General features: G+C 54.1%; 1 protein-coding gene across 2 annotated transcripts in view; it reads left to right on the top strand.

The window, feature by feature from the left end:
* Positions 1–22,308, top strand: part of SCARA5 (scavenger receptor class A member 5) — a 42,926-nt gene that overhangs the window by 15,808 nt on the left and 4,810 nt on the right. For both annotated transcript variants that reach the window (XM_056344565.1, XM_056344566.1), the window contains exons 4-7: positions 1,193–1,867; positions 8,059–8,139; positions 10,974–11,072; positions 18,422–18,472. In XM_056344565.1, the coding sequence (XP_056200540.1) occupies positions 1,193–1,867; positions 8,059–8,139; positions 10,974–11,072; positions 18,422–18,472 (906 nt within the window). The remainder of the gene's footprint in view (positions 1–1,192; positions 1,868–8,058; positions 8,140–10,973; positions 11,073–18,421; positions 18,473–22,308) is intronic.

Here is a 22,308-nt window from a genome sequence, read left to right on the forward strand (position 1 = left end):
CCTCCTGCAGTTTTAATTCAAACCAAATGCCTTTGCTTGGTTTCTCCTGTGTGGAAATGAGAGGGTGAGCTGCCAGGCTGGTCCCACGCCAGCCCACGGCATTGTGCCAGCCGAAGCCCCACCACAGCTTAAAGAACAATGGGGATTTTTTTTTTTTTTTTTAATAATTCTTACTATTTGTGTGGGTTTGGCTTTGAGTCCCCCACCCCAGGCTGCATTGGAGACCCTCCACCAATGCAAGGCAGAGGGAGGAAATGCTAGTCCCCTGCCTGGATGAGCATTTTTGGGATGCACCAAGGTATGCAGTGGGGTGATGGTGTCAAGGATTGGGCTATACTGGGTGCTGCTGGGCTTGCTGGGCATGGGGTTGCTGGGGCAGTGCTAGGAGCTGCTGAGAGCAAAAGGTTCTACCCAGATATCCAGGTTCCCTCTCCAAACTTTGGTGCTCTGGGAGGTGGTGCAAGGCCAGGAGGGGTTTGGGGTGGGTGCCTGGATGGCTGGGAGCTCTCTGCCACTGGAAATGCAGAGGCAGGGGGTGAAGGATACTCCTCAGCCAGGGTGGGTTTCCTCCCTTGGGAAGAGCTCTGGCAGCCCTGGGATGCAGGATGTAGTGTTTGGAGGCTGACAGCAAACCACACCCAGAGCTGTGGAGACCTGTCAAGCCAGCTCGATGGTCTTCATTATAGAGCAAGGGGCTGAGCTCAGGTCCAAGATCAGTGGCCAGAAGGGGAACCTGCTTGCTAAAATTAAAATTAAAGCCTCAGTGGGGGAAGAAGCAGTTTTAAGGTCTGGATTTAGGAAAGGAAAGTGGATGCTGTTAGCAGCCAGTCTTCTGACCAAAGGCAAACACGAGACGGGCAAAGCCATGATGCATCATGACCTATCTAAAAAGCCCAGAGCCAACCCAATGCCCACAGCTTCTGGGAGTATTTGCTGTCCTTCCTGAGTGAGGTGCCTCCTTCTCCAGCCCCGAGCAGCTAACTTCCTTCTCCAACCATGGAGAAAACCGTGGGGCCAAAAAGGGGCTGATGCAATGGACCTTTTGGCATTTGAGGTAGGGCTTTCACCTCCAAGCACCAAGGAATGGGGGATGTCCAAGCACTCCTTGGGAGGAGGTGGGGTTGCACCTCTCAGGAGGGTCCCACCTCCATGGGGTGGTTGCTCATGCCCCATTCCTCTCCATCCCTTCCAGTCTCCAGACCGCAGACTTCCCCTGAGGACCTGAAGGCGCTGATGGGGAACGTCAACCACCTCAACGAGAGCTTTCGGGACATGCAGCTGAAGCTGCTGCACCTACCTCTGAAGGGGGACATGCTGGATCACATCTGGAGGCTGCAGGACCTCCTGCAGAACCACTCAGACTCCTTGTTCCTCATGACGGGGTCACTGCAGAAGCTGGAAGGGCTTCTCTGGAGCCTGCAGACCCAGGCCAGCCAAACTGACAAGGCAGTGTCCAGCCTCTGGGACAGCCTGACACAGCAGAGCGACACGGCTCAGCAGGAGATATACAAGCTCTCCGTGGAAGGCAACAGCAGCCGGCTGCTGCTGCAGCACCACGACCATCTCCTGAGCCACCTGGGCAGCAGGGTGGAGAGTCTGAGTGACCAGGTGACAACCATCAGTGGGGCTGTGGACACCATGAATAGGACCTTCTCCTACGACGTGAATATCCACCATACTCGCATCCAGGATCTGCAGGTGCTGATCAGCAATGCCACTGAAGATGCTCGGCAGATGCGCCTCATCCACATAGCCATGGAGGAGCAGCTGAAGCATGAGCTGGCCATCCTCAACAACGTGACAGAGGACCTGCGGCTGAAGGACTGGGAGCACTCCATTGCGCTGAAGAACATCTCTGTGATACAGGGTAAGCTGAGCGTCCCTTTTAAGTAGCTCCCTCGCTGGTGCATGAAGCTGTTGTGGGGAAGGGGGTGTCCTCAGTGCTTTGGGTGGTGGTGGGAATGGTTCCTGTGGGGTTGCCTTGGGTACTCTTTGGTGTATTGGTACTCTTTGGTGTATCAAATCCACCAGGCACCACTGTTTAGGTGTCTGTGGTGTTCAGATATCTCCATCACCTTGGACTCTGGGACCCTCCAAATGCTCCTCCATCCATTTTAGGAAGAAAGCTCCTAAGGTTCCCTCAAAGATGTCAGGGAAAAAAATCCTCTTTACTCCATTTTCCCCTTCCCGTCTTCTCCTCCTTTAACACACTCAGCCCCTCCCAAATCACAGAATCATAAAATCACAGAATGGTTTGGGTGGGAAGGGACCTTCAAAGGCCATCTAATCCAACCGCCTGCCATGGGCAGGGACACCTTCCCCTAGATCAGATTGCTCAGAGCCCCATCCAGCCTGGCCTTGAACACTGCCAGGGCTGGGGCATCTCCCACCTCTTTGCTAACTCTTGACCATTGACTCTAGTTTTACTGATCCCCTTTTTTTGGTATTTATATAGTTGCCTTGGTAATTCTCCTTCTCAGTCTGCTAAGCATCTCCCTTCTTCTTAATTACCTGCAAGGTCCAGCCATTTGTCACATGGTTACCTCATGGGCGTAGCTGTATGGACAGGGTTAACCATCTGCTTGGACATTTCTTCCTCTCGGATGTCAGCGATTTCCAGCTGTTTCATATCTTCCTGTCTTGCTGCTGTGGGATCACACATTTCTCTGCATCCCACAGCACGACGTCTCCTAGGACAGCCCAGCTCCAAGGGGACCAGCTCACGTGGAGGTGCCTGCACTGGAGAAACCCATGGCTGCTGTGGTGGACCCCAATCCAGTTGCCTGATGTGACTGGGGAGCAGCAAGAGGAGGGTCCCCCTGTGCTGCACCAAGGGAGAAGTAGCTTTTGCTTCAAAGATCTCTAGAGGCTAAAGTAGGAGAGGGAGAGGAGGGAGCTATGCTCCTTGGGAGCAGCTTGGCTTTGTGGGATGTTGGGGATGGGAAAGGGTCAGGCTCTTCAGGAACAGGAGCAGCCAAACAGGACTGTGATGGGAGCCAGCAAAGTCATGGACATCTTCATGGATTATGGCAGGAGCACAGGGGCACCCGATGAAATGGTGGGCAGCAAGCCCAGGAGAGGCTCAGCCCTTTCTTGCATGCCACCTTTTCACCCAGCTGGAGCTTCTTGCTGCAGGACTTTGTGGAGGTAGAAACCTAAGCGGGTCCCAAAGGAGCTGGACAAATTCACGCAGGGTACATTCATGGCTGTTAAATGCCATGACCTGATCATAGTACTGGTGAATGAACTGGCCATGGGAGGGGGTAAAACCATGAAGGAACACAGAGGAGCCCCATGGAAGCCCTTGGGGGCAGAGCAAGATGTTGTGGGGCAGTTGTTTGTCCCACTTCTAGGCTGTTGGCTTGCACCTGTGGAGATGCAATGGGCTGTTGCTCATTTCTGGTGCTTCCAGCTGAAATACCAGATGGGGAAGGAAGGGGCTGACGCCAAGGCACTTGTTCTCTCTGGCTGTCTGCTGAGCCAAGAAGGGACAGATGTGGTTTGAACAACAACTGCATCTCCTCATCCAGGCCAGCCACCACCCTTGGGTACCAGCAGCTCACTGGGGTCATTTCCCTGGTCCTTGGGGGACATTGGCTCCCAATGGCTGGGTCAGGGCTGCTGGGACCACATTGCACCCACTGCTTTGAGGTTTTCATAGCTGCCCGCCCACCCCCAGTGCCCTCTCTTTCCCCCACTCCTGTGGGGAGGATATTACAGTCTCTTGGATGAAGCCACCAAGGAACAGAACCACCACAGAGCCCGACACCCGTGCACCATGTTACTCCAATTAATATAAGCAGAAAGCAAAGCAACCCCCCTCCCAATGGGCCAGCACCTGATTTATCATCTGCTGCCCTGACACATTCCTGGCATCCCTGACTTCCCCTCTCCCCATCCCTCCTCCTTCCCTGCTTTCTGTTGGCAGTGATGGGACATGGGTAATGTTAGGATCCTTGTGCCCAGCTGGCTTTACCCCGGCTTCAAATGTCCTTGGATGGATCCACCTTGCTCCCGGCTGGATTTGCGCCAACAGAGCCAGTCCTGGGAGGTGTGGGGCTGCCTGCTTGGGGGTGCATTTTCCTTCCCCCAAGACCTCAGCTACCCTGGGTTCTCGCTTTTGAGGCTGTTTGCTGGTGATGGCAGCTTGGGGAGGTCCCCGGGCTTGTCTCCAGAAGCTGATCATGCCAAGGACCTCGCATGTCTTAGGGAGGGCTTGGCCCTGCAGCGCAGAGCGGCTCTGGGTCTTAAATAACAGTGTCACCAGGAGGGAGGATGCCTGGGATCCACCGCCTGCCTGGATCTGCTTGCATAACTCACTGGGTGGGATGTGCTGGCTTGCAGCAGGTCTGGCAGGGTGATTGCAACGGTCCCATCTGGCCAGTAGATGTGTGCACGTCATGGAAGTCCTCATCCTGATGGTTTTGGAGGGCTTTTCTCCTCTGCTGATGCAGCAAGCAGCCCAGCCCTGTGCAGGCAGGAGGGTGAAGCATGGGTGCATCTGGGCTGGGGTTTTCTTTCCTGAGCACAAACCTCAAACACTGCGGGGTGGGGACCAGCTTGGCATGGTGTCTGCAGTGCTGCTCAGCCTCTCCCAGCCGCCCCTCCCAGTGCTTCTCCATCCTCCACCTCAGCTGCTCCCTGTGTCACAACCCACCAGCTCTCCCTGGGGATGGGACCATCTCTGCTCATGGATTTGACTGGATGTAGCCAAGAGGAAGGGTTCTGGTGGCTGATGGGCCACAGGGCTCACTACTGTGAGCTCTGAAGGACGAATGCCAAAACCTAGAAGCCTGCAAACAGGATTGGCCTGACAATCTGCCTATCCCCAAGCACCATTTCTAACCCCAGGCATTAGGGAAAGGGAATAAGGGCCAACATATCCCATGCCAGGCTGTGTTCTCCCAGCCTCCAACTCTTACAAAGCAGATGAGATTGTCTGTTGCCCGTGGTCATTCTCCATGAAACTTAGTTCCCTTATTAGCCTGTCCATGCCCTTGACCTCCTCAGTGTCCCATGGGATGGTTTTCTGAGATGGTAGAAGAAGTAAGATGAGGTGAGGTGAGATGAGATGGTGGCAGAGGACTGGGGGGCTGCACTGTACCAGCTGATTTTAAGCTGGAAGGGCAGCTCCAACACCCATCCTACCGAGAGGTGCCCCAAGCAGGCAGCTCCCACATCCCTTCCAGGGTTAATAGAATTGAGGTGGAGTCCTAGTGTGGGTTATTTCCCAGTGTGCTCATAAAACCAGAACAGATGGCAGTTGTCGGAGCTGCCCCCGCACAGGGGACCTCAGCTGAGCCATGCTGAAGCCAGTGTGGGGGAAGCAAGGCATTTCATGTCAGCAGGCGTTGTGCTCCAGTGCCATTGGTGTGGGACATCTTTGCAGAGGATGCTTGGGGCAAAGTCAGGGTGATGAAATGGAGACCTTTCCTCAGTGGCTCCTACCGCAGATGTTTCTAGGGTTTCTTTTACTTTTGCTTGCAGTGGGTAAGCATCTGTTTTGTTTATGCAAATGGCTTTCAGCAGCCCAACCTTTGCTGTGTTGGGGTGCAACAGAGTAGGGAAGAGCTTGATCTGAACCCAGGAGCATGACCTAGGGGCATGTATAGTTTTTACTGCTTGTGCTGGTGTGCCTGGGACCTTCAGGCAGGAGATACCACAGCACCCCAGGGAGGTGGGGCTGGGCAGGGACCTCTGGAGCCCACCCAGCCCACCCTGCTCAAGCAGGCTCTCCTACAGCAGCTGCACAGGATCGTGTCCAGGTGGGCTCTGGACGTCCCCAGAGGAGGAGACTGCACAGCCTTTCTGGGCAGCCTGTCCCCATGCTCCGGCACCCTCAAGGGAAAGAAGTTTTTCCTGCTCTCCCCACGGAGCTCCCTGTGCTGCAGTTTGTGCCCATTGCCCCTTGTCCTGTCGCTGGGCACCGGTGACAAGAGCCCGGCCCCCTGACACTGGCCCTTAAGGTACCTGTGTGCATCGCTAAGGTCCCCTCTCAATCTTCTTTTCCCTTTCTACCTTCTCCGTAGTGGGAGGGGTCCCTGCCTGTGTCGGGGGGTGGGAACTGGATGACCTTTAGAGTTATCATTCAACCTAAACCTTCCCCCAGCCCAGGCTGCCCCCAGCCCCGTCCAGCCTGGCCTTGAGCACTGCCAGGGATGGGGCACCCACAGCTGCTCTGGGCAGCCTGGGCCAGCGCCTCGCCGCCCTCACAGGGAAGAATTTCTGCCTCATCTCTCATCTCCATCTCCCCTCTCTCATGTAAAGCCATTCCCCCGTGTGCCATCGCCACCTGCCCTTGCCCAAAGCCCCTCCCCAGCTTTCTTGCCGGCCCCTTTAGGCACTGGCAGGTGCTCTAAGGTCTCCCCGCAGCCTTCTCCTCCCCAGGCTGAGCCACCCCAGCTCTCCCAGCCTGTCCCCACAGCAGAGCTGCTCCAGCCCCTGAGCATCTCCCTGGCCTCCTCTGGCCCCGCTCCAGCAGCTCCGTATCTCTCCTGTGCTGGGGACCCCAGAGCGGGACGCAGCGCTGCAGGGGGGTCTCACCAGAGCAGAGCAGGGGGGCAGAGCCCCCTCACTGACCTGCTGGCCGCGCTGCTCTGGCTGCAGCCCAAGGTACAGTTGGCTTTCTGGGCTGCAAATGCACATTGCCGAGTCATGTTGATTTAATAGCTGTTGTGTAACACCCTTCTTTAATGCTATGGGAACTAAAGTATTTCACCATCCACCCCAGCACCTTCATACAGTGTGTACCTTGCCTGGCTCCTGCCCTGTGTACCCCTGTGGAACAGCTCTTTAACATTTCTGGACCTTCTCCATCATGGAGAATCCTGCCTCTCCTATCCAGGGCCAGCCAATGTCCCTGCTGCATGTGGTTCCTCTTGTTCCCAGCAGCTACGCCTCCTCATTGTACTCAGCTCTCCCGGGTGTCCATTGTTCTTTGTGTCCTTTTGATTTGCCAACTGACAACAGGAGACATGTCCCCAGGGTCTATCCCTATGTCCTCTCAGTGCCCAGACATGTGCACCACCTGGGGAAGAGGATACCCAGGGCTAGCTAAGGCAATATTTCCCTGTAGTCTTCTCCCAGCCCCTGACCATCTCCAGCTCAGGATGTTTCCTGAGCTTGCTGCAGTTCATCTGCTCAGGAACCCACTAATTTCTGCATAATATTTGCAGATCGTAATTACCCACCCATTAGGACTGCTAAACATCCCCCCGTTCCTCTCCGGATCCTTTGGCATTACCATGTTGCCTGTAGCCCTGGCTGGTTGTTAGCTTTCCGCACAACTGTGAGATTATGGCTTTTGGGGTTTCTAGGAAAACAGTGTTTAGCATTTTCCAATTATCACCCTGGCTTGGTAAGACAAAGACCAAATGACCCCTCCAGGCCTCTTTCTGCCCTATTTTCTATCGTCCCATGAGTCTTTTCTTCTTTTCTGTTCAAATTCTTTCTTCCAATTGTTTTAGCTCGTAATTGTTTTCAGATTTGCAGACTTGGCCCTTTGCAGGCTGAGGAACATAACTCTGTTACTGGGTTGGACTTTCTGCTCACTCACAAGAGTTCGCACCAAAAAGCAATCACCAATGGCCAGTTCCTGATGAGATCAGTGATGCAAATCATCTCCTAAAGGTTCATCTCAACATTTCCAAAGTGCATTTCTTTTTTTTATTATTATTATTTTCTCTTAACATTATTTCATGGGAGATGTCACAACTTTCGGTCAAAAGGAAATTCCAGGAGACTGGAATTTCCCATAGAGTCATGCTCAAGGTGGAACCACAGGAGTTGCAAGGTGAAATTTTCTGGCACATGGGGCAGGTTCATGGAGTCATGTTTGGCCTTTAAAATCCATAGATCATGGAAGAAGGCTGCTGGCAAGCTGCCTCACTGTCACTTTGCTCCTGTCTGCAGGGGTCTGTGTTTATTAGAGGTCCCTGGATACCTGATAAATGATAACAACCAGTGAAGGGTGGGTGGGTGGATGCACTCATATATCTGCTGCACAGCTGCAAAACTGGGGTGCAATGGCTGCACTCCAATATACCTGTTGTTTTTCAGGGCCACCAGGACCTAAAGGAGACCAAGGCAATGAAGGGATAGAGGGTGAACCTGGTCTTCCTGGCCTGCCTGGGCTGCGAGGTAAGGAACAACACATCCAGGATGCCCATAACCCTGCAAGCCTTCACCCAAAATCCACAGAATCAATGGGATGCCTCCTGGTGACTTCCCAACCTATCTCTTGGGACCTTGCTGGCTATGCACAGGTCTTGAAGAACAACGGGGTTAATCTGCTGCCCCATCTCCTGCCAGACTGCCAGTCTTGAGTGGCAAAAAGTCTCTTTCATCTCCCAGCTGGCCCCAGGACAGCGAGAGCTGAGAGCCGCAAGGGTCCATCACCTGTAGGCTGATGCCCCCAGGCTCCTTTGACACAGCCACCCAGCCTAGGTTCCTGCAGAACCTGGCCACCACCCTGTGGTCTCTAAAACCAAGCCCTTACAAGGCACCAGGGCTGGCCCTACGGCCTGCACCCCCTGGCAGCACATGGGGACCCAGCATGGGGTCCCTCCAGCCTGGCAGGAGTGACTCAGCCACCGGCTGCAGCTCTGAGGCTTTTCATAGGACACTTTTTTGAATGCAAAGAATGCCATTTTTCCCCCACTTCTTAATTCTAACTATTGTTTTTGAGAGAAATGCAATTAGAAAAAGAACAGAAGATGCCCCCCACTCCGAGAAACAGGACTCAGCTTCAGCCTTTCTAATTTTAAATCAAACCTTAGAAATACTGGTTTAGCATCCAGGAGCCAGTGATGGCACAGAGGTGATGGAGGATCCCCTTTTGCTGCGGGCATTTCGGGCGAGCGGGAGTCAGATTCAAATACTCACAGAGTTCAAGATCTGATCCGTTTATTGTACAAACCAGGTAGACTTTTATAAGGCATTCTATAAGCGTGCAATAATGTGGTTGGCTATTTTACAAGCGTATAATAATATGATTGGTTAACAATTGTTTACTGGGAAGATTTCTGTTTCTGCTTTCTCTGGCACGTAGGCTCCTTTCTACGGTTTCCCAGCTCCTCTTATCACGTCCGGTTGGCCTTGCTTTTGAGCAAACATCTGCAATTTGCTCCTTTTTCTTCATCCCACTGTTCTGGCCGTAACCTCGTCTTATTTCTTCAGTATTTTTCCACTTGCTTCAGAGTTCAGTATAATCATTCAATACAGCAAGAGCCCCAACACCCTTTGGTGAGGGCTTTCTGTCCCCAGGAGCCTCTTGCCAATTGATCCTGCCTGAGGCACGGATCTTCTCCATCCCAGAGGGTGTCCAGCCCTGGCTTCACTTTGACCGCTGAAGACATGATCCACGTAGGACTATCGGTGTCAGAGCCAGACTCAGCACCTCAGCGCTGCGCATCTCAGCTGCTGGTACTGAGCTGGGCTGAAAACCTCACGCTTTGGTCCACCTTTTCTCCCTGCTCCCCGGTGGGCAGCAGGACCAGCCAAGCACGGCAGAGCCAGCCTGGAAACCGGATCGCTCTCCCAAAGCCCTTCTCAGCGCTGGCTGCCCGTGCTTGTTTCACCGACGGCTATATTTTTTTGCGTTGACAGATTCATGGCTGTTTTTCTTGGGTGTAACAAGCATCAGAAATACATTGTCTGGCTTCTTTCCTTTTTTTTTTTTTTCTCCTTCTTTTTTCTTCTTTTTTTTTTTTTTATTTAAACAGAAAACAAAACAATCTCTGGAGGGTTCACCTTCAGGAAGAGTTGCTGAAAGGGCCACTATTTTTAAGTCTTTGTCTTGCTTTCTCTGGTGCTTTTCTGGATGTGGTCACAGCACCAGCCCTTTGGATGTAAGGTCAGATTCAGGTGCAGCCAGGCATTGTAAAGCATCCCTGGTAAATCCCCTTTTTCCCAGTGAATCTACTATCCTGCCTTTTCCCTAGCTCGTCTACCCAAATACAAAGCCAGGTCCTGACACTCTGCAGCATCCCACCTGGGAGGGAGGCAACGTGCTGCCTGGACATAGGAGGGAAAGCATTAATCCCCAGACCATGTCCACTAGAGCTGGTGCCCAAATTCCTCCTGGCAGCTTTTTTTTCCTCTTAAACCAGAGAAAAATATGACTAAGTTTGGAAAAGTCCAGCCCAGGAGGGGCAGATGGCGCAGTGCCAAGGGAACCCAGGGCTCCCGCCACACAGGCAGGGGAGACCAGCAGCATCGTGCCAGGCAAGGGGCTGAGCTGGGGTGCTGGAGGAGCTTCTCCCCAAGGAGCTTTGGATCTAATCCAAATTCAGGCTCAGGCTTAGGCTCAGGGTCTGCTGGGTTGATCTGGTGGGACCACCAACCCCAGAGCCCACTAGAGCCCACCAAGAGCACGGGGTCCCTCACTCAACCTGCCCTTGCTAGCCCACGTGGATGGAGCTCATCTCTGGGGCTTGGATTTGTCCCCTACAAAGGGAGCCCAAGCTCCCAGAGTAAAGCCCCCATTTCCCACCTCCTGGTGGTCAGGGTGCTCAAAGAAAGGGTTTTAGTCCAAACCCTTCTCCAATAAACAGCAAACTCACCTGGTCAGTGTGCATGGATGCAAGGGACCTGCCACTCATGCTGGGCACATCATGCCTCCTTGGAAGTCTCTGCTCCATGCTGGCTTTTTGCATTTCCTCCTTGATCTCCCAACTCTGGAGCCCAGTTACCTTAATCTGACCTTTAAGATGCTCAGAGCTGCATTAGCACCAGCCTGTCTATGGGTTAAATTGGTCCTGTATCCAGGGGCAGGGGCAGAAAGAGAGGATGAGGTGGACTTTCAGGTGTCTCCTGATAGTCCCAAAGTCCTGGCAAAGAATCAGAGACCAGCTGGCACATCTGCTGGCACGTCTGCTCTGTGTGTGTGTGTGTGTGCACGCGCGTGCACACATCTGGTTTGTGTAGGTCTCTGCTGCAACAGGGTCATTTTTGCATCTTTGTCCTCACCCCAGGGCTACCCGGGGAGAGAGGACCACCAGGACCACGTGGCTTGAAAGGTGACCAAGGAGACCTTGGCCCTCCGGGTCCAGTGGGGATGCGGGGATTCAAAGGTAAGGATCAGCCTCTGTGCATGCTCCCGGGTCGGTCGTGGGGTCTGGCTGGGCTTGCTGGGCAGCAAACTGGTTCTGGAGACCACTGGGACAAGGGACAGAGACACTGGTCATGGGTGTGAGAGTGGTGGGTCCTCTGGCTTGGGACCCACTTGGAGCTCCTGGGGGAAGAGGAAATCTTGCTGAGCTGGGCGCATGCACATAAGCAACCTCTGCACCGAGATCTTTCCACCAAGACACAGAGGTGGAGAGAGTCGGGCTTGAAGGGAGAGGGGCAAACCAGTTGGGTTTGTGATGCTTCTGCCATGTAGTGGGGCTCAGCACAGGCAGGCGGACAGTGCTGCCTGCACTAAGCCCTCCCCAGAGCCCTGTGGGGACCTGCTGGGCTGCCCTTACGTGCTTGACTCCAACAGGGTTTTAGGAATAGCCTTGTGTTTGTTTTCTGGTGACCTTTCCTGTCTCTCTGTGGTTTTGGAGCATCTCACCACACCCTGGCTAAGAGCAGGGAGAAGCTGTGGGTGTAGGAAGTGGCCATGCATCTATTTAGCAGGATGGATTTGTCCCAGGAGACCTTTTAAAAGAAGTTCCTCGCTGCAACCTAAAAAGGGATGGAGAATCCTAAAACATGCTCTTTCTGCCTCCAAATGCCTTGTGGGCAGGGGGAGGCAGGAAGAATCCACCCTAAGGCAGGTGCGCCACCCTGGGCAGAGCTGCCCTGCCTGCAGCCTGCCCTGGTCACCAGTGGCCAAAATGGTGTATTCCCCTCATCTCATGCTTATGGATGATGTTGACCTTGGATGTGGCCACGCTGGCCACCAGGACCTCAGGCCATGGCCACAGACCAGTGTCTGTGTCTGGAAAATGTCCGGAGCCCCTGCAGGCAGCACTCCAGGCAGCAGGTGTTGCTGTGCTTCTGGAGGTCCCATGTGTTATTCATCTTGCAAGCTCTCGCTTTCATGCACTGAGCTCCTTGTGTGAATTGCATGTGTGAAAGCTGAAGGAAAATGTCCTCTTTATATGTCTTTCTGTGCTCTGTCTGCAAACTTGGCATCACGCTGGTGAGCTGGCTAGAGCTGGTATCCAGTTTTCCTGTATGTTCTCCAAAGTGCTGGTTGTTGCCAGGGGCAGGGGTTGGCGTGAGACCTCCACATCATTTCTGGTGGCTCATCCTTCACATGTGGTAGCCACAGAAGTGGCCATCTTCTGTATCTTGCATGCCACCAGAAAGCCCCTTGCAGTCTAGGGGCAGGAGCACATCTTTTATCCCTTCTGCACTTTGTGGTGACTTTAGAAGGACCTTTCCTAGAAATATGCCATCCACCTCCCAGTGCCAGTGCCTCCCGGTGCAGCCCCAGCAAGCTTTAGGTCCAAGCAGAAAGAAGACGCAGGAGATGAGGTGTTGCCAGTGGCCACCTCCTGTAGTGAGGGAGCAGCGTGAAGTTCCCAGAGCTGCAGCTCAAGGCAAGAAGGTTGCCTGCAAGATTAGCACCCATCTGGTCCTCTTTCCCTTGAGCCATCACTTCTGTGATCACCCACCCTACTGACACAATGGCTCTGTTCAGCCCACCACTCTCCCAGTCACCCCAGTCCAGGTACGAGCTGACCACCTGGGTCCCCTTAGCTGCTGGAGATGGCTCTCCAGGCCACATGACTGGTTAGATGATATTTATGCAGGGCCGTGTAGTTTTGAAGGACATTGCTGGGTGCTATTTCCATCACCCCATCTAACTGGAAGCCCAGGGTTTCTGGGCTGATGTGGCTGGGGCAAGTCTCCACACTCCCACCAAAGCAGAGGCTGCCAGTGGGGCACAGAGCCCTATGTGCTGCAGGAACAGAGAAACCAGCGTTTCATGCTTGTTTTGGAGCACTGTCTCTTGGGTTTTTTGGAGATAACTCTGGCCTCCAGGATTGCAATGTCGTGTTGTGGGGGTGCGGGACTTGGAGCTGCAGGATGAAAACGCCTGGTCTGATGCTGCAGGAGGTCAAACTAGCCCCTGGATACTAACGCAAGGGAGACATCGGCGCCGAAATGTTCCTGGCAGCGCATCAAACGCCGAGGTCCGCCAACCAAAACCACAACATGTTTTGGGACCGCAGTTTCCTTTCCTTCCCTGGAGCAGAGGAAAGTGGGCTTTTCTCACTGGCCGGTGCCAAGCACTCATTAGACAAACAAATTATCCCAGGGAGCCTGGGCCGGTTGAATTGGGCTTCAGTAGAGGACCAAACCCTGATGCCAGGTTTGTTCTGCAAAACACATCCCTGGGGAATGTGTCCCTTCTGGAGGGAGGAGGTTGATGGACTCCTGCATCACATTTCCACCCCTAAGACAGATACGTTAATAGCTGCTGTGCTGGGTCAGTGCTGAGATGTGTTAACAAACCCCATGGTGGGCATCACAGCTCCACCAAGGAGCTCTCTGGAGACACAACCCTGAGGCTGAAGCCTTTCTCCAGTACTTACCAGCCCAGGAGGTGGTGGAGACCACCCCCAGCACAGCCCTGCCTTCAGGGGAAAGCTGTGGGCACACCACAGTAGCAGAACATCAACTTCCCCAAGCCTGGTGACCCTTCCACAAAGCTGGTCTGCATCTCAAGGCCCCTTCCCCAGGGAGATGAAGCACTTCTGCTCTTGGTTTTGGGAGATGATGGGTCAGGTGACATGCCGAAGCGTTGATGGACCTTTGCCATTTGGTGCATTGCTTCTAGCTATCATCCTTTCATTGGTATAGAGTAATCCCTGTACCTGAGGAGGCCTCTTGGCTTGAAGAAGATTAAGCTGTCTCCAGGGCTCCACCGGCTGTGGCCTTGATGCACCCTCTTCCTCATGCATTTCTCAGAGGCATCCTTGGTTTGGGGTAAGAATGACTCTGCAGTGGCCAAGCCATCAGGTGTTCTCTCTGGAGGGATGAACCACCTCTAGGTCCCACCAGAGCCCAGCATCCGCACAGGGGTCCTGCCCTCCACCTCCTCTTACTGGCCTATGTGGATGGAGGTCATCTCCAGGGCTTGGATGTGTCCCCTACGAAGGAAGCCCCAAACTACAGCCCCTGTTTCCCACCTCCTGGAGGTCAGGGGTGCTCAGATAAGAGGGTTTCATCCAACCCCTTCTCCATTAAATAACAAACCACACTGGCAGAAAGCACTGAATTTCTATGGTTTATGGGATTCTCTGAAATTTATAGGAAACAGACAGAGCCAGGCAATGGTCCAAAACCGGGCTTTAAGTAAAGGCCTGTTTTTCTGCAGCACTAGTCTTACACTTCTATAATGACTTTCTTCTGAGCACAAGAGAGCTATTGGTTCCCTGGGAAATGCAGCCTGTCCTGGGGTGGGGAGCATCTGAGCCTCCTCACCGAAAATCCCAGGTCAAACCGTCTCACAGTGATGGTCTGACCTGGTCAAGGGACAGCTTGTCCTCTCCGCAGCAGAGTCCTGAGTATTTTCCCTTGTTGATATTTTCCTATCCTTGATGCATTTTCCCTCAAAATTACCCCAGTGGAGTATTATTTTCCTCATTTCCAAATGAGGAAAATTATTCTGGAAAGTGAGTATACATCAGTCATCTTCACTCTTCTGTGGAGAACATCATGCAGGGAACACTTTCAGGAGGAAACAGCAGTAAATGAGCCATGGTAAGGATGGCTAATTTATAGATAAATTCAGGGCAATAAGAGAAGTCCCCTTCCTAAATACCATGTGTAAGCAAGGAGGAGGTTTTCTGGCATGTTGCTGAAGGCAGAACATCTTTCTGCCTGTGAAGATGGGGATTTGGCAGCTTCTCCTGGGGACTCCTGCGAGACCATGGTGGTCCACCTCACCCTGCACACCCAGGAGCTCTTTCCACCCTCCTCTGGTGACATCCTTTCCCATGAGCTATGCAGGTCTTGTGCCCCGCCTCTCTCAGAAGCACTGATTTTTGGAACAGAGGTGATGCCCAGGAGCAGGACGTTGGTGGGGTCCAAGCTTCTGCCATGGGAAGAGCTGAGGGTCACTTGTCACAGTGTCTGTGCCAGAATTGTGTGCACAGTCCAGAAGAACAGCTGGAACTGCACCGATTCACCTCCTGTGGGAAATGGCCGAGCAAAACCTTGACACTTGTTGAGTGAAGGCACTGGATAGGACCTCCTGGTAGGACCAGCAGTGATGCCAATGAGGGGCTCTCCTGAACTGATGGGCTCTGTCCCAGCCCCAAGGCTCTCTCCATTCCAGCTCGCAGGGATGCCCCCAGCTGGGGATGCTCTCCAGCCCTGATACCTCAGGAAGCTGGGCTTGACCTCAGGGTGAAGTCAGCAAGTTCTGCCACCAAAGGGGCTGTCCTCTGCTCATCAAAGAGCTTCTATGGAGAAAAGAGAGACAGGAAGGGGGGGAGAAAAGCCTTCCAGGAGAGCAAGGAAATAAAGGGACTTGGAGGACTGCATGGGAGAAGCCAAGGCGGATAGGGAAGCACAAGGCACAGGGGATGGGATGTGTTTTAAAGCACCCTCGTGAATCTGTTGGCATTGTCCATAAAGTGCTTCTTTCTTTTCAAGGGTCTTTCATCTGCCAGATGTATATGAAACTAAAAAAAATCCAAAAACAAAACAAAAAAAAAGAGCAAAAAACCAACTCAGCTTAAACCTAGTGCAGCAGTGTAGGTCAGGGATGGGAAGTGGAAGCACACCCAGAACAGTGTGCCTTGGGTTAGACCCACTGACCCACCCCAAACCAGCATCAGCTCCCATGATGGGCTGTTCCCAGTGACGTCTGGGAGAGGTCCAGCTGCCCTGCAGAGAGCACGGTGGTGTGCATGGTGTCACCGTCCCAGGCCATAGGTGATCTCAGGATTGCTCCTGGGGCTGCCCTCACTGCCTCCTCCAGCAGCTCCCATTGCACTGGCTCCTCCTTTCCCATTCATAACCAGTTCCTGCTCCTCAAGAGCCCCTGGACCCATTTTTAACTGCTCAGCATCCTTAAGCTGAGCCTATCTACTGCTTTTTGGAGACCTTGGTGCACTCCATTGGCTAATGACACCCGTATCAGGGCTCCCAGGAGAGCAGCATCTGGCCCTGAAGATGTGCTGGGTGTCTTGCTCTGCCTTGTGCCAGGAGCCCTTGTTTTTCCTCGCAACATTCCCGGCTGCTGGAGACATCTCACCATGGGCTCCACTGCCTTTTGCCAGCCCTGCCGCTTTGTAGAAACAGATCTGGAGACATCTTACCATGGGTTCTGCTGCCTTCTGCCAGCCCTGCCACTTTGTAGAAACAGATCACAGAATTGTTTGGGTTGGAAGGGACCTTAAAGACCATCTAGTCCCACCCCCCACCATGGGCAGGGACCCCTCCCCCCAGCCCAGGCTGCCCCCAGCCCCGTCCAGCCTGGCCTTGAGCACTGCCAGGGATGGGGCACCCACAGCTGCTCTGGGCAGCCTGTTCGTCTTGCAGCGGTGCAGTATGGTTTCAATTTGTGCCAAGTTTTTTTGCCTTAGTCTTTTTCTGAATGGTTTCTAACCATTTGTGACAGTTGTCTCCCATCATTAAGAGTGTTTCCTTCTCCTGCAGCATCTGTGAAGTCCCCAGCTTGTCCTGGTTGCTGTCACCTCCTGTGACCAGCAAGACACAGCAGTTATTCACTCCAGGAGTTTCAGCCCACAGCATTCCTGACCAGTGCAGCTGATACAGTCCTGTCCCTTGAGCTCCACCTTTCCACCTTCACCTCTCTCCATCATTCCTATAGGATGCCCTATAGGATGCAGCCCAGACCCTGCAGGGAAAGTGCTTCTGCTCTAGAAGAGCTGGATTTTTGAGGACAAACACATCAGAATCGTAACTGTTGCTTTCCAACCCCCTTTTCTTGGGGCTGGGGAGGGAAGGTGGTGGAGAGCATGGGCTGCTCCAGTGTCCCAGTACCATCACGTGCTGGCGAGCAGCATCTCTGGCCTCTCTCCCGCTGCTCAGGGGGCTGCTGTCATCTGGTTCCCATCAGCGGGCAGGCTGCAGGCAGCTTTCCTCCATCTGACACAGCTGCGGCTGCCCAGGGGAGCAATCTCGCCTTCCCAGAGCCTCCAAGTTAAAGGGCAAGAATTTCCTGCGCGGTCTCTCTTTTTTTTTTTTTTTTAATATTTTATTTTATAAGAAATTTCTGAGCGTGTGTGTGTATGTGTGTTGTTTGTTGTTCTTACACGGAGACAAAAGAGAAGGATACGTTGAAGCGGGGCTGTGCTGCAGGGCTGGGACTCGCCTGGAGCATCATTGGCAGGAGCAGCCCGGAGCCTTCCCTGGCCCCTTCCCTCTGCAGCCTTGGGGCAAAGCCAGGACCAGCAAAGCCAAGCCCATGGTCCCACTCAGGACAATGGTTTTCAGTGGTGCTCACCACGGGAAAACACAGCTGCTGCCTGCCAGGAGCAGGGGCAGGGGTTAAGGGAGGTGGTGGGATGCAGGCAGAGGCAGCCCGTGCTTGCGAGATACAGGGAAAGCCAAGCCATGACACAGATAATTATTGAGCTTATTATTTTTATATGGAAATAGGCGTGGTTTTGAAGGCAGCCTGTTTATCCAGCTGGTCTGAACCCCCGGCATCATTGCTTCTCGGTGGGTCAGGGTTTGGGTTCAGCAAATCCACTCGTGAGGAGGCACCAGCTGGCTGCAGGAAGGGTCGATGCTCCGTTGAGGCTGCAAGAAGCCACATCCCTGTCCCTGACCCCTGCCAAATGAAGCAGTTTTAGCCCCAAATAAGGGTTTTCGTCCCCAAATTCAGGGTTTGCTTTCTTCTATCCCTGCTCTGCTGCTGCCCTGCAGCCAGGGCTTTGGCTGTTCAGGGCAGGTGGGGTAGCAGAGTAGGTGGGATGGTTTGAGGGACCACCAGCCCTCCATCCTCCATCTGCTAAGGGACATGCACCCCAGGAGGATTTCTGGGGGGTTCTCCATCCTCCCATCCTTACCTTGCCCTGGGAGCAGGGACATATTGCACAGCCCCAAGCCCCCCACTGAGGGGTTACCCAGGGCAGGCCCCCCCTGGCAGATACAGAGGGAAAGAGCCACTTTGGGCATGAAATACAAACACATAGAGCCCAGGGAGCAGCTGGCCCCACATGGGATAAACCCTGCATGAAGCTGTGCTTTCCCAGGGCCGGGTTGGTTCTGCCTTTAAAAAGAAGCATCCCAGGAGAAGCCAAAGGAGCGAGAAGGTGGGTGCCATCGCCATGCAGCGTGGCTGGGGACTCAGCAGAGGGGCTGACAAATCTTTTGCTATTTCAGTTTCCCCATACTGAGAAAGCCCTCCAAGAGCTAGACACACAGCTTTACTTAAGAGCAGGATATCCAGTAAAAATCTGATTTTAACAAGATTTATGCCCCGTGCTTGCTCTTTTCACAGGTGACCGAGGCCCGAAGGGTGAGAAAGGGGACCGAGGTGGCAGCAGCATGGGTAAGCTCTTGCTCCTGGTCATCTCGCTGGTGCTCCGCGCATGGTGTTGGTGGTGTTTGCAGGGTTAGGAGCCTGCAGGGGAAATGCATCTGCCAAGAGGGCAGCACAGCAGCAGTTGCTGCCAGGACAAGGCTGCTGAGTCCCATGCTTTTGTCCTGCCGGGGCAAGGAAGAGCCAAAGCTGGCGGGAAGGGTGGAGGGATGTCAGCATCATGCGAGGACTGAGAATGCTCGAGGAAAGTGGTTGTGATGTTAAGGCAGAGCCAAGCAGGGGGAAGCACTTTGCTTTGCAGCCCCAGGAGCCATCAGCGTGCTGAGATCCTGGGCCAGGCTGATGGGGCTGGACTGAGGATGCCCGAAGCTGGTTGGGAGATTTCACTGCCTGCTTTTTCCGGGGAACAAACAGGATCAAGCTCAGGGCTGAGCTCTCCCACCCTCACAGGTGTTTTGCTGGCAAACAGCATCATCCCTAACCCAGGGACATCCTAGAGCTGGCAGCAAGAGAAATGAAGGCCTGGAAGGACACATCTCCCATTCACTGCCCCAGGGCAGGATTGGCTCGAAGAAGCATTTTTCCAGGGCTTAGAGATGGAAATGCCTGTTTGAATGGAGGCACCTGGGCCACCATGTGCTGCCGACCTCCCATGCCCAGCAGCTCTGCCATTGCTTTGGGATTTCCTCTGGGGCCAAGACCAGCAAGTGCCCACTGATCCCCAGTGTTCGCTTTCTGGGCTGGCAAGCCAAGAAATGCCAGGGAATGAGCCTGGAGCCAGATCCTGCCCACCCTCTGCTGTGCTACAGCTATGCTGTGCAGGGAGCTTGTCCCTGAGACCCCTGGCGATGCTGAGGGTTTCCTCAAAGCTTTGGGCATCCCTCCTGCCACCCCAGGGACATCTCTCCTTCGGGACATCCCTCCTGCCTCCCTGAGGACATCTCTCCTGGCTCTCCAGGGACATTCCTCCATGGAGATATCTCCCCTGCCCCTCTAGAGCCATCCCTTCCTGAGGATATCCCTCCTGCCACCCTAGGAACATCCCTCCTTGGGGACATCCCTCTTGCCTTCCTGAGGATATCCCTCCTGCCTCAGGCACCCAAGCAGGAGCTCCAGGTCCCAGCTGCCAGCCACCATGACACCCAGTGGTGCCAAGCAAGAGCAAGGATGTGGCAGGGTTAGAAGGGAAGCAGCAGCAGAGGTAGCTGGGGAGCAAGGAGCATCATGGTGGGATGCACCAGCACCCCAGCAAAGACTGCGGGCCACAGTCCCCTCCAGCCACTGCTTGATGGGCAAGCGCAGCCAGTTTCCCTCTGCAAAGTACAAATGATGGAGTATATCACTATTTAATGTCCTGGTAGACACACCCCACCTCTACCTCCTGGTGACTTGATGTTTGCATCCATATTCCCAAACCAAAGGGGCCAGAGCAGAGCAGGGGCAGCGGGAGAGGATGGTGGGGAGCCCAGGGAACCAGGGGCAGATGGTGTCCATTACCAGGGAGGAGATGATATCTCAGCCCATCTGCAAAGAATCAGGCCCTTGTTTTCTCAGCCACCTGGAGTTATTTCTCCTCTTTAGCTTTTCCTTTCCTGTTTTGCTGGTTCTGGGGGCTGGGCCAGGGGGAGGTCAAGGGGTTTGGAAGTAATTGCTGAAGCAAAACAAATGCACATGCACAGGATGATGCTCTCAGGGTTTATTGGGTGTGTTGGAGAGGGAAGGGGCCATAGACCTGCTCCGACATGGCTGAGGCCAGGCCACTTTGCAGGCAGGAGGTTGATGCAGGCAGAGAGCACAGCTGGGATGCTCCTGTGCTGTTCTGGAGCTGCAGCCTAGGAGGGCCTGATCTAGAACAACCTTCTGCAGCCCAACAAGGTGGACAACCTGCTTGGGTCCTGGTGTGTCTCCTGATGGCTTCACCAGCTTGCTGGGGCCAGTACCTGGGCACAGCCTTGGCTCTGGCCACAGCTTCTGCAGTCCCCAGGGCTCATGGGCACTGAAACAGCCCTGGGCTGGGCTGGGCAGGGCTGTGAGGATGTTACAGGCAGCTGGCCCTGGTTTCGGAGGAGACTTCTGGGTTTTATTAGCTTTTATTAGCCTTCTAAGCAATGCTTATTAGAGGCTTAAGTGGAAGGGTAGTGGCCAGGACTTACATGGCTGAGTTCTGTGGCTTTATTAGCAGCCCTCACCCTGCTGATTAATGTGAATGTCTTGGTTGTGCCTGGATCCGTGCCCTGATTGTGCATCTCTGCCCCCTCTTGGGGAAGCAGTCATCATTTTCCAGCATACATGGGCTTTGAAGAGCATCCAGTGAAGAGCTGGGGTGAGAACAGGCTCACAGCTGGAGGAATGAGGGCTTTGGGACTGGCAACTGGCTTGGGTTGGAGATATGGAGCTGGTCCTGGACAGGATGAGCAACCGCCTGATGTTGGATATAGGGAACTGGTCCTGGACCATCGGTCACCTGCCTGTTCTCCAGGCACCAGGGAACGTGGGCAGCTCTGGAGGCAGAGCAGGATGGTTTTGTGGATGGAGGGGGTTATGCCTGCCGGTGGGCTCCATGCTCCATTTAGCTATTTCTTTCCCGTAGCCATCACAGACATGAGGTGACAGCACCCAGGGAAGGATCCCCTGCCCTGGGATGCTCCAGGGTGCAAGAGGGATGATGGTTCCAAAGCCCCAGTGTTGCATGGTGCTCGGAGATCAGGCAGGCAGGTGGACTCCCCAGGTGCTGGTGCCTAGGGTCACTAAACATGTGGAACTAGGAAGGTGATGCTGTGTGGCTTGCCACCCTGACTTGAGCAGTGGAGAAGTGCTGGACCCTGGGTTTCCCTGGCCAGGACCTTGCCTGGAGCAGGGAGGTTGGGCTGGCTCCCTAGCAGGGGACACTGGTGTTGGACCCAGCACAAGCTTGGTTTGGCAGGAGCAGCTCCCCTGGCAGCTCCAGGCAGCGTCCACAGCTCCAGCGCACATGTTTGCCTCGGAAGAGTCACTTCATCCAGCCCGCTGATGACACCATCCCTGGGGTGAGCCAAGGCAGCTGCCTTGGTGAAGCTGCTCGAAGGCTGGGAGGAGACACCTCATCGCAGATAGCAGGGACTGGTTGAAGGAGACAGCCAGCAGCATCCCAAAGGAGCCCCTCTGCTGAGATGTGATGTCACCCCTCCAGGTCTGTAGCAGAGCTGTGGACAATAGCAGCGAGATGGTTCAGGGACAGCAGGAGATGTTTCCTGGCTCCTCGGTGAACCTGATGCTCTGCCCAGATCCTGTAAAACACGCTCGGGTTTTCCAGACTCGTTCTTGAGCCTGAACCTGAGCAGGTCCTGGAAGTGGGAGATGAGCTGGTGCCAAGGCCAAGCAAGGACTGTGCTTTCTGGAGGTCATTGGAGGAGGTGGCCCTGTTCCCGCTGGGAGCAAGCCAGGGAAAACCCAGAGTCTGAAACATGAAAAAAGCAACTTTTGTGCAGGCCCCAGCTGGTCAGCAGTGCCAAAACCCATTGCATCTCTGTGCAGCAGGTCCCAAACGCAGCTCTGGTCTCTAAATGTCCCATTAACTCTGCACCCCCCAGCCCCGAGAGACTGGGGCAGGCTGGGACCCTGCTTCATCCACCATGGCCAACTTGGTCACTAGCTTGGTTGGCCAGGGTGCCTAAAGAGACCTCAACTAAGCACGACTGCCCGCAACGTCCCACCACCATGGAGTTAGAGCAGATCTTGGACCGGTGTCAGATTTTACCCAGCTCTTTGCAACTCCCTCTGCAATGGTCACCTCTTGGTGAGGTGGAGGCCTTTTGGATTCATCACTTGAGAACCTGCCATGGTCCATGTACTGGCAAAATCACAGA

This window comes from Falco biarmicus, chromosome 6 (assembly GCF_023638135.1).
Source record: "Falco biarmicus isolate bFalBia1 chromosome 6, bFalBia1.pri, whole genome shotgun sequence".
In the NCBI taxonomy this organism is placed as follows: domain Eukaryota; kingdom Metazoa; phylum Chordata; class Aves; order Falconiformes; family Falconidae; genus Falco; species Falco biarmicus.